We start from the raw sequence: 12078 nt of genomic DNA, 5'->3' as shown, positions 1-12078 counted from the left end.
TGGATTTGACCTCAATTCCACAGAATCGATTGTGGTTCTTATCTGCTTAAAAGCGGAAAGATTTTCTCAGGTGGCAACAGCCACTATTGAAAAGGCAAAGAAACAGCACTCAGGTGTGACAGGCAATTCTATTTTCAGTGACCCTTTTCTCCGTTTCTTTTTCTCTCCTACCTGCTGAACATTAGGAGCTCTCAGTAATCGCTCAGAAATAGAGCAAGACGCCAAAGATAAAGGCCTGTTCATCGCACTCAGGAATTTCCTGACGTTTCATGTCCAGGTAATATTTCTGCCTGCTACTTGGGTATCTTTTGGTGAAATTCCAGAATCTGTTCCTCTCTGTGTGAAAGCAGGTACGTGCACCTACTGAACCTAAGATGTGTATCGTGCAGGTACACACAACTTTGGTTACACGGTTCTTTCCAGCTTTGAAAAACTTTCTTAGGGGTAGCTCACGCAGCTAAGTGCTTCAAATTACGGTTTCTGACTCCAGAGCCAGTGCTCTCTCCACTTCCCATAGTTGCGTCTCTACAAATAATCACGTATGGGTCTCTTTAACACATTTTCTTCCTGTTCTTCTAGGAATTGTAGCCATATCCTAGCCCTAAATGAACTGGAATACAGTGAGGCTTGATTTATTATTAAACATTTTTATTAGACTTTTTTTTTTTTTGAGACGGACTCTCGCTGTGTCGCCCAGGCTGGAGTGCAGTGGTGCGATCTCCGCTCACTGCAATCACCACCTCCTGGGTTTACACCAATCTCCTGCCTCAGCCTCCCGAGTAGCTGGGACTACAGGCGCCCGCCACCACGCCTGGCTAATTTTTTTTTTTTTGTATTTTTAGTAAAGACGGGGTTTCACCGTGTTAGCCAGGATGGTCTCGATATCCTGACCTCGTGATCTGCCCGCCTCGACCTCCTAAAGTGCTGGGATTACAGGCGTGAACCACCGCGCCCGGTCTTATTAGACTATTTTTTAAGAACAGTTTTAGGTTCACAGCAAAATTGAGCTAAAGGTACACAGATTTCTCATGTACCCCCCTGCTCCCACACATGCATAGCCTCCCCCATTATCAACACCCCCCACCGGAGTGCCACAGTTCCTACAACTGATGAACCTACATTGACACCTCATAATCCCCCAAAGTCTATAGTTTACATTGGGGTTCACGCTTGGTTTTGTACATTCTATGGGCTTGGACAAAGGCATCCGCCATTACAGAATCATACGCATAGTAGTTTCACTGCCCTAAAAATCCTCTGTGCTCCAGCAAGGCTAGATTTTTAAGAGCGAAAAGAGAGGGAAAGAAAAAAGTGTGCATCGCAGAGGCTCGACCCAACTCCAAGCCAAGTTTGTTCCAAAGTTCAGCAGCTCCCAGCTGTCCTATCTCTCCCAGTTCGGCCCCGGTAGGGCTCCTCCTCTTTTTGTTTAAGTGTCAAACAAATGGGTTTCCTGTTGACACTGGAATATCGTGAAAAGGCAGGAAGAGGCCAGGCCACCTCCTCTTTCGCCTCTTCCTATCCCGTTTATTTATTTTGTACACGTTTGTTTGGGTCGAGCTGGTGTTTCCAGCGTGTGTGGCTATGGGGCGGCCTTAGGGGCCGATAACCCCTCCCTGAGGAGGCGAGGCCAGGCCCGAACCCGCCCGATCCGCGGTGGAGCTCAGGGGGGCGGGGAAGGGAAAGAGGAAGGGGGAGGAAGAGAGCGGGAGTGGGAGTGGGAAAGGCCAGGGATTAAGAGGCCGCCGGGACGCCGCAAGGAGGCGGGGAATCGGCTCGGCCCGCGCCCGGCCGCTGCCCGGCGGGCTGCAGGTGGAGTTCGCCGAGGTGGCCATTTCCATAGCCGCCGCCGACGCCTCCTCTCCGGGAGCCGCCTTCCCCCCGGCCCGAGGGCGGTGGCGTGGGGCGCCGGGTGCCGGCGTTCTGGGGCGCGGGGGCCGCAGCTCGCTGGCCATCCCGCGGCTGCGCCCCGCGCCTCGCCCATGGCTGAGGGCCGGCGGCGGGAGGACGAGGAGGAAGAGCTACGCGAGCGCCGCGAACTTGGTGGCCAGCGCCGCGCCCGGGGCCGTGCGCTCTCGGGCCACTCGGCCGCAGGTGAGAGGCGCGGGGGACGGGGCGGCGGGGACTCAGAGCTCCGCGCTCTGGGGCCGCTCGGGTCCTGCCCCACACAGCGGCAGCTCCTTCACGCGCCGCGATGGGACCGGCTTCTTTAACTCAGAGGCCAGACTCGGGGACGGTGGCTTTTCCATCGCCATCCTCACTTTCCGGCCGAGCCCGAGGAAATTCAGACCCGTCTTTAACTGCTAGTGGTCGTACAGCTGAAACTCCAAATTTTCCATGCACACTAAATCCAGGAGCTGCTGGCTTGGGACTTGTGGCCTGGTTGATGACTTATCTCTGGATGAGTCAGAGGCCAGTGGCCGTCTCGGTGGACAACGACCCCTCCCGAGGGGTTTGCCTGCGCCGCCGCAGCCAGGTCAGCACGTGCTCATAACTGAGTCAAGTCCTGTTTCGGCGTCCCTTGCACTTCGGACCTGTGACCCCCTCCCTCCCTCCCCCAGTCGCCGAGCTCACCAGTTTTCTGTAGGACTTGTTTTCGTTAGTTGTGAGACCCTCCCCCACGCAAAGAGAAGTCCAGAATATAGCATTCCAAAAAGCCATTCATTTGGGCTGAGAATCATTTTCGGGCCTATAATTACTTTTATGATACTGTGTTTTGGGTACACAAAAGCGGCACGGATCAAATAGTTTGGCGTATTAGTGAAAGAGTGAATAAGTGTAGATCCACACCCCTTCCCTCTTCCCGGGCGGCTTTTCAATCAAACATAATAGAGAGGAAATTCTTTGGCGTTTGGTTCCAACCGGGTAATCCGAGTTATCTGAAAACAAGAGGGAAGAACAAACCTAGGGGGACTGGCAACAAAAGGGAGATAGGGAAGTGAGAGAGTCGGAGGAGAACGATTCACTGGGAGCCTCGTTATAAAGTGGAATATAGCGAATATTCCATGAAGTGGAGAAGCTTTTCTGTGTGACTCCCTTAACCACTAAGAGAAAGTTGGAAAAATAGAGAAGATATTGTATCTGTGCGGAACAAATGGAGGGTAGAAAGTAGGATGAAGGGAAAACTTGAGAAGAACATCTTGAAGAAATAGTCAATTTAATGCCCTTGGTAGAATCTTGGAATCATAAAAATAATTCTCCATGCTCATTACTACAACTTTTCATCAAAATAAGGCATTTGGCCGTCTATATGAACACCAGTTTTGAACATAATTGGTAATTTTGTTCAGTGTAAACCCAGAACTAGTGAAATAATGAATAGTTGCTGGATATAAGTGAGTGTTTCTTGCAAGAGTACAATGAAAAAACTTTACAAAGATATACCACCATGTCTGACCTATGGATTTAAACAGGGTAGGCCACCTTAGATTCCTGTTACCTTGAGCAGAAAGCTTCACTCACAAGAGACTGTACAGTGAACACCTGTTTTGGAGTTCAGACTAGATGTGATCCAGATGTGTGTTTATAATTTAGTTGCAATATGTGTATTTATTCCAAAGCTGGTGGAAATGACATTTTGTAATTAGTTTTCACCAGTTCCCTAATTTCTCAAGGCTGACAAAGGCTTTTCTAGGTTCTTTGATAATATTTTGCTGAGACATGACATTGTGTACTTTTTGCATTCAGTAATTGGTGTTTGTAGTTTTCTAACCGTTTATATGCCCTTTTTTCATTAAAGGGTGTGAGGATGACGTTAAGGGATAAGTAAGAGGGTTAAACTTGCAATTTTCGGATTTATTTCTTTTAGAAGAAATTATTTAATAGTTTACATTTCTTTACAAGCTGAGCTCCACTTTCCCCTTATTAGTTAACATGTTTTTCAGACACTAACACATTCCTTACCAAGCTTGGGCATTTGTTAGTTATGTCTGTGCTAGATGTTGCTCTCCTCCAAGTGAGAGAGTATGAACTGACGCAGAAGCTTCATGTTTTTTCTGCATCACTTTTTCAGTTTTTCACTTTTCCTGTTCTCAGTGCTCCCTCCTTCCCTTATTTTACAATCTAAAGAGTTTCCTTTTCTCTGATTTCACCTAGCTTGATAACCATAAACCTGGGGTTTATGGACTTAAGGTAGTCTGTGAACTCTTCCTTCTCTCCCTGCTAAATTTTGGAGTGGTTGTGTAAGTGCATTTATTTATTTTTGCAACTTACATACAGAAGCACGTATACAATTTGTAAATTATAAAGTAAAAACTCTTGTAACTCATGCTCAAGTCAAGAAATAGGATATAGTCAGTTCCTTAGAAATGGATTCCCATCCCTCCTAGACTTAGCCTCCTCTCTCCTCTAGATGTAACCATTTTTTTAACCTTTGTGATTATTATTTCCTTTTATTCTGTACAGTTTTACCATACACATATGCATCTCTATAAAATATTGTTTAGTTTTACCTTTTTAAGATCATTTAAGTGGAATCATCCTGTATTTTATCAACCCAGCAGAAAGCAAGTGATGACTTGAGATTATGAAATGTCTGGAATGAGTTCTTTTCATTCAAAGGCCAAGAGCCCCAGGCAGGTTCTGAGCACAGGACAGTCCTTGTAGGGCATCCTTAGGAAATAAATGTGTGTGTGTTTTTAAAATGATGTTAAGAAAATTGGGTTTGATTAATCACAATTTTATTTTACAACAAAGGATGATAGTTGATCTGGTGCTCACCTTCTTTATAAAATGTATTTATGTTTCCCAGCTTTTAAAGTAATAAAATATCTTCAGCCTGATTCTAAAATAAATAAAAAGCTCAGTTGATTTTTTTTTTTTTTTTTTTTTTTTGCAGAATTATAGGCAATCAAGTACTGAGGTCAATTCAGTAAAGGTTAATTTTTTTTTTTTTTTTTAGGCAGAGTCTCACTCTGTCTTCCCAGGCAGGAGTCTAGTGGCGTGGTCATGGCTCACTGCAACCTTCACCTCCCAGGTTCAAGCGATTGTCATGCCTCAGCCTACAGAGTGGCTGGGATTACAAGTGTGCACCACCATGCCTGGCTAATTTTTGTATTTTTAGTGGAGGCGGAGTTTCACCATGTTGGCCAGGGTGGTCTCGAACTCCTCCCACCTCAGCCTCCCAAAGTGCTGGGATTACAGGTGTGAGCCACTGCACCTGGCCAGTGAAGGTTAATTCTGTAGCAGTTCATGATGCATGAGATTAATAAGCAGATATAGGAAAGTAAATGGGGAGCAGAGAGTATTCCATTGTTTGGGTTTCATGTGCTGAGGCTAAGGTGTGTAAATCTGGCACTATGTGAAATATTTACTGTTGATGGTGATATCCAAGATCCTTAATTGCCTGACCTGACAGAGAGTGGTAATATGAAAGCTAGACACAACACCTGAATTCTTGGGGGTGTCTTACTAATCCACCAAATGCCCATTACAAACAAGGAAGAGAGGATGTGGGTACACTAATCCAGTGGTTCTCAAACTTTTGCCATATGTATCAGAATAGCCTGAAGGTCTTGTACACACTCAGTATCTGATCACTTGGTCTGGGATAGGGCCTGATAATTTTCACTTTTGACACATTCCCAGATAACATTTATGTTGCTGGTTGAAAAGGATGATGCACTTTGCAAACTCCATGTAATTAAGAGAGAAATCACACCCCAACACTGATTGTTAAATTCTAAGAAATAGTTCCTTTGGCTAATTTGTCCTTTTTAGTAGATCAGATGAAAACCCATGAGATAAACATGGAGATTTCCACAGACTACCTTATAGGACCTAGTTTCCGTTGTGGGTTTTCTCGGTAGCTTAAAGGATTTCATGGTTGATTTATACAGCCTGGCATTTATGATCAACTTCATTTTTGTTTCTTGGGTTTTTTCTTTCTGTTATTGATTGCATATTCTTCATCTCTATCTGCACAACTGAGATTGGTGTGTTAGTGCCACTGTGTTAGTGTTAGTTAGTGCTAGCCAAGGGCAAGAAGTGGAGGGTGGGAGGAATAGGCAGACGAGATTGGGTGACCAACTCTTCCCAGTTTCCCAGGACTGTTCCAGCTTTTAAAACTGAAAGTCCCCCATTCATGGAAACTCCTCAGTCCCAGGCAAATCAAGGATAGTCACCCTAGTGGAAGGATAGCTTGGGTCGGGGAAGAAGGGAGGATAAAGGCTACTGATAATGTTATTTATACTAACATCCCTGCTTTAGTCCAGGTGCTTTTTTCACTCAACATTAAGTTTGTAAGATTTATTTGTATTGTTACATGTAGCTGTGTGTTTTTGTTTGTTTGTTTTGAGACAGAGTCTTGCTCTGTTGCCCAGGCTGGAGTGCTGTGGTGTAATCTCGGCACACTGCAACCTCTGCCTCCCAGATTCAAGTGATTTCTCCTGCCTCAGCCTCCCAAGTAAATGGGACTACAGGTGCATGCTACCATGCCCAGCTAATTTTTGTATTTTTAGTAGAGGCGGGGTTTTGCCATGTTGCCCAGGCTGGTCTCGAACTCCTCACCTCAGGTGATCCGCCTGCCTTGGCCTCCCAAAGTGCTGGAATTACAGGTGTGAGCCACTGTGCCTGGTCTGTTTTTTGTTTTGTTTTGTTTTCGTTGTATAAATATATACCACAGCATTTTGCCTATTATTTTTTATTGATTTATTGGAGTTCTTTGTTTACCCAGGAATCTCAACTTTTGTTGGTTATGTGTGTTACAAATATCTTCCTCCACTCTGGCTTACTTTTTCATTTTCTCTATGGTTTCTTTCGAAGTGGAAATTCTTCATTTCAGTATAGATGAATTTATGAATCTTTTCCTTTATAATTTGTGTCTCTTCCCCCCTCACCCCCATTAAGAACATGATTTCTATCCAAGGTCATGAAAATATTCTCCTATATCTCCTTTGTTGTCCCCTAAAAGCTTCGTAGCTTTCCTTGGGGAGAAATGCTATAGCTTTCATCAGATTCTCAAACAGATTTGAGAATCTCTGCCTGACATACAACATTTTAACATTATTTCTCCAAAGGGAGGATATACAAGATTCTGGATCCTCCTCCCAACATCTGGAAGAGTAGTAGGCACATAACAGGGCTTACTAAATACTAAATAAATTTACTCTTTCTGTATTTTAATGTGTTTATGGTAAACCCTGGAAGGACTGATATAACTGTTGTCTGTTGTGGTTTGAGTAAAATAACTTTAATATCATCAGTATGAGGGCACAGAAGAACATTCACTGTGTTCACGGTGTACCAGGTGCTTCTTTATGTTATCACCTGTGAGGTAGGTATTATTTTCTTCGTTTTATCATTGAAAAGACTGAGGCTCACAAACATTTAAGCAACTTATCCACAGTCCCTCAGCTAGTAAATACTGGAATGGTGATTTGAATGCAGGTTTTTTTTGAAGTGGAAGTCCATGTTTTTCCAGGTGATCCCACTGACTGCTCATATAAATCAGTTACTATTGATGCTCCACACATTTATACTTGTATGCTGCTTGCTGTATTCTAGAAGTACTTTACATTTATGTGGTGCTTTTCTATTTATGAAGGGCTTTCACAACTGCATTCATTTGGATTCTTAAAACAAACTGAGAGGGAAGAGGGTGAGTTTTATTGTTCCCATTTTAAAGATGAGTAACTGAGACTCAGAAATGTTAGAAGGTTTTATCTAAAATTACACAACTAGGTATAGCTGAACCTCAGTCGCCTCTATTGTGTGTTGCAAGTTGTAGAGTTTTTTTTAGTTGATTCATATAACATGTCAGGTCATATCCTCTCAGAGTCTGTGGCTTTGTCTACTAAGTTAGATAGTTTTGAAAACTGCATTAGTTCTCTGGACCACCAGCTTACTGTTTTTTGTTATTAGAATTCCAAAATTGTCTAATTTATTTTGAGAAAGTTATTTTAAGTTCCATGGAAACTATGAGTAGATTTACATGTTGTTTAAAAATCCTGTACTCATCACATTCTTTAAGAAGACCTGGGCCAGGTACAGTGGCTCACGCCTGTAATCCCAGCACTTTGGGAGGCCAATGCAGGTGGACTACCTGAGGTCAGGAGTTCGAGACCAGCCTGGCCAACGTGATGATACCCCATATCTAACAAAAATACAAAAAATTAGCCAGACGTGTTGACAGGCGCCTGTAATCTCAACTACTCGGGAGGCTGAGGCAGGAGAATCGCTTGCTAGGGAGGTGGAGGTTGCTGGATCGCACTACTGCACTCCAGCCTGGACAACAAGAGTGAAACTCTCTCAAAAAGAAAAAAAGACCTGTCTAGTTATCCCCATCAATATAATGTATGCAAAATGGTGCCTAAAATATTGGCAATACAAAGAGATATATAAAATAGGCTCCCTGCTTTTAAAGACTATGCCATAGAATTAGGGAAGGTAAGACTATTACACTTTAAAGAAGATAATTAAAAATATAAAGAATATAAAATAGTCCATGGTGGGTATCGGTTTGACATGAGAGAATCAGACTGTCTTGGTTCATTTTTTGGCTGACCACTGGCTGTGTGACCTTGGACAAGTTACCTAACCTCTCTGCTTCTATTCTTTATTTATATTTCTAAATTTGAATAATAGTAAATCCTATTGCATTGGGTTTGAAGACTAAATGAGTTAATGTATATAATGTCCTTAGAACATGGCCAAGCCCATAGTAAATACCTATAAAATTATTAGCACTTATTTTATGTCTCCTTTTTCTTATTATTGATAAAATATTTCACAGTTGAGTGCATTTTTCTTCACTTGGGAATAGTTATGAATTTCATGTTGGCAGAGGAAAAAGAAGGTAAATCTGCAGTGTCATTTAATAATCAAATGTAGTTGCTTTTCTTTGGCGTTCATATATCTCTTGGAAATATCTTAATTCTAGAGGACTCCCAAAGACTGAGGCCAGTTCTTCCTTTGGTATTTCTTAAGCCATATGAATTACTTTAACATGGCCTGGTAATAATGCTCAGCTTTTCTTTTCTTTTTCTTTCTTTTTTTTTTTTTTTGAGTCAGAATCTCGCTCTGTCACCTAGGCTGGAGTGCAGTGGCGCGATCCTGGCTCACTGCAACCTCTGCCTCCCAGGTTCAAGCAATTCTCCTGCCTCGGCCTCCCAAGGAGATAGGACTACAGGCGTGTGCCACCATGCCCGGCTAATTTTTTTTTGTATTTTTATTAGAGACAGGGTCTCACCATATTGGCCAGGTTGGTCTTGAACTCCTGACCTTGTGACCTGCCCACCTCAGCCTCCCAAAGTGCTGGGATTATAGGCATGAGCCACTGCACCCGGCCCATCTTTTCTTTTCTTTTTTTTTTTTTTTTTTTTTTTTAGAAAGAGTCTCCCTCTGTTGCCCAGGCTGGAGTGCAGTGGCACAATCTCTGCTCACTACAACCTCCACCTCCCAGGTCCAAGCGATTCTCCTGCCTCAGCCTCCCAAGTAGTCTCAGCCTCCCAAGTAGCTGGGATTACAGGTGCCTGCGACCACCATGTTGGCTGATTTTTGGATTGTTAGTGGAGACAGGATTTTGCCAAGTTGGCCTGGCTGGTCTCGAACTCCTGACCTCAGGTGATATGCCTGCCTCGGCTTCCCACAGTGCTGGGATTATAGATGTGAGCCACTGCGCCCAGCCAACGTTCAGCTTTTCTTTATTGTCCACTGAAAGCTCATTATTGTGACATAAGCAATTATGTTCAAAGTGATTTCAGCAAATCAGAGATGAGTTGATCATCCTATGACCTATTTTTAACCAGAGTGCATCCTTTCGTTCTGTTTTCTTTCCCTCTCTCACACTATTCATCCAGCAGTTCTGTAACTTCACTGGCATATTTTATTCTGAGGACAACATATTCACTGTTTTCCCTTAGGTCATTTCAGCTTTTCATCCAATGGTGCTTAGAGACTAATCCTTTGAACACTTGGTTCTAATCCCATCTGTCAATTAGCTTTGTAGCATCCAGCAATTTATAGCATCTTTCTGGGCCTTAGCTTTTGGTGTATTAATTGAAAAGATGAGGCTTCCAACTTTACATTTTATGATATTAGGAGATGAGCAGAAAAATAACTTCCGACATAGTTTACGGAAGTTTGCCCATGTACTAAGTTAGATCTTGGAGAGTTTCTTCCGGGCTCCTTGTGAGCTGCTCCACTGGTGCAGGAGAAGCCAAAGGGGCAAAGCTCAAGACGGTGTCTCCCTGGCGAGGGCAGTTACATTGGCATAAGTTGTCTAGCATAACTTGTCATGCAGACCCCTTTTCAAGATAGCAGCTTCATTCACTGATAATGTGGCAGTGTTCCCCTTCATCGGTGGAAGACATGGGATGTGTTCTAGGGGAATTTATAGTACTTGACGTGTATGAGGGAAATTCTGCTATCAGTTAAGTACAGGAGGAAAATACGTGTCAGGTAGTTTCAGGGCATAGGGCAGGATAAAGGTTGAGGAGGAAGCTTGGATAGCTTGACACAGGGCAGGAAGGAGAAGGCTCTGGCAGAGGCCTGGCCCCCTTGTTTAGAAGCAGCTGGAACGAGTCCTTGCTCCTCAGCAGCTGTTGGCCTCACCTTCAGGAACTGTAAGCTTGTCCTTGTGGTGGGGATGGGCTCATGGGGGTGAGGGTAGGAGCTGTGGACCATTCTTTTCTTTCTTTTTTCTTTTTAAAAATAAAATTTGTTCCAAGTTATACCAAGGGAAAAAAAAATTTGTTCCAAGTTATACCAAGGGAAAAAAATGAATTAAGAAAAAAATAAATTAAAAAAATTAAATGTTGTTTAGAATATTTTTAGAGTCACAGAAAAATTGTGAAGATAGTACGAAGAGCTCCCATATACCCCACACCCTGCTTATTAGCATCTTAGTGTGGTAGATTCATCACAATTAATGAACTAATATTGATATATGATTAAACTCCATGCTTGATTCAGATTTCCTTAGTTCTTGCTTAATGTCCTTTTTTGTGTTGCAGTATCCCATACAGGAGACTGTATTACATTTAGTTGTCATGTCTCCTGAGGCTCCCCTTGGCTATGACAGTTCTCAGATTTTCCTTGTTTTTGATGACCCTGACAGTTTTGAAGAGTACTGGTCACATTTTTGTATGTTGTTCCCCTGTTGAGATTTGTCTGATGTTTTTCTCATGATCAGACTGGCTTACGGGTGTTTGAGAGGAAGAGCACAGAGGTAAAGTGCCATTTTTATCACAATTCAAGGGTATATATTATTATCATGACTTTTCTATTGATACTGACCTTGATTACCTGGCAGAGGTAGTGTTTGTGAAGTTTCTCTGCTCTAAAGTTACTCTTTTTGGCATTGGCGTCCACTCTTCCTCCCCAGCTGCAAGACCCCATTGCAGTAGTCCTTCAAAAGAAATTTTTTTAAAAAGTTAAGCCTTTTTGCTCTCTTTCCATACTGTAGAAAGTGAAGGAAGTCACTATGGAGTAAGAGTTATGCTACACTTAAGGAGTAAAGAATTATGCTATACCTCTGTAAGGGTAGAGTATCTACATACTTTTTTAGGAATTATTTTGCATGAGAGAGAGCTTTTTTTGTACAAATGGGGTCTTGCTATGTTGTTCAGGCTGGACTGAAACTCCTGGGCTCAAGGGATCTTCCTGCCTCTGCCTCCCAAGTAGATGGGATTACAGCCACACACCACTGCGCCAGCCTAAATTCTTTAATACTCCCTTAGTTTGTTTGGTCTCTCTAAAGATCTGATTAGGATTGTCTCTAGGCCCCACCTGTTGGAGAATGTAAGCTCAATTTCTCCATCCTAATTCTGTCCAAAATACCTGATCTGTGTGGATGACTGGGAGATAATTTCACTGTATAATTAGAAAGGAAAGGCATGAAATACATTTGTCTGATTGAGGTGACCTATGACTAAGACTCATTTACACTAGAGTCCTCTGTCAGCAGGTACAAATGACTAATATAAATTCCTTTCCAATTTTGGAAATGGAGGGGAAGTTAGAGTAGGAAACGAATTTGGAAAAGCACTGGGCTAAGATAATCAAATAACAAGTTAATATTTATTGTGCACTGGGTGCCGAGACAATTCCAGTTGTTTTCAGTGTGTTTTTCTCATTTAGTCC

General features: G+C 42.9%; 1 protein-coding gene across 5 annotated transcripts in view; it reads left to right on the top strand.

Annotated features, from left to right (window-relative positions):
• The first annotated feature begins 207 nt into the window (after nucleotides 1–207).
• Nucleotides 208–12078, top strand: part of SH3D19 (SH3 domain containing 19) — a 206589-nt gene continuing 194718 nt past the window's right edge. For 2 of the 5 annotated variants that reach the window (XM_055276095.2, XM_055276093.2), the window contains exon 1: nucleotides 1646–2091. In XM_055276095.2, the coding sequence (XP_055132070.1) occupies nucleotides 1980–2091 (112 nt within the window). In that variant the 5' untranslated portion in view covers nucleotides 1646–1979. Of the gene's footprint in view, nucleotides 278–1645; nucleotides 2092–2124; nucleotides 2474–12078 lie in introns of those variants that run through there. The other 3 variants (XM_055276094.2, XM_055276091.2, XM_063638264.1) reach the window with 2 other exon arrangements.

The sequence above is a fragment of the Symphalangus syndactylus genome, chromosome 4, assembly GCF_028878055.3.
Source record: "Symphalangus syndactylus isolate Jambi chromosome 4, NHGRI_mSymSyn1-v2.1_pri, whole genome shotgun sequence".
NCBI lineage: Eukaryota > Metazoa > Chordata > Mammalia > Primates > Hylobatidae > Symphalangus > Symphalangus syndactylus.
This window is presented reverse-complemented; position numbering and strand designations above follow the sequence as displayed.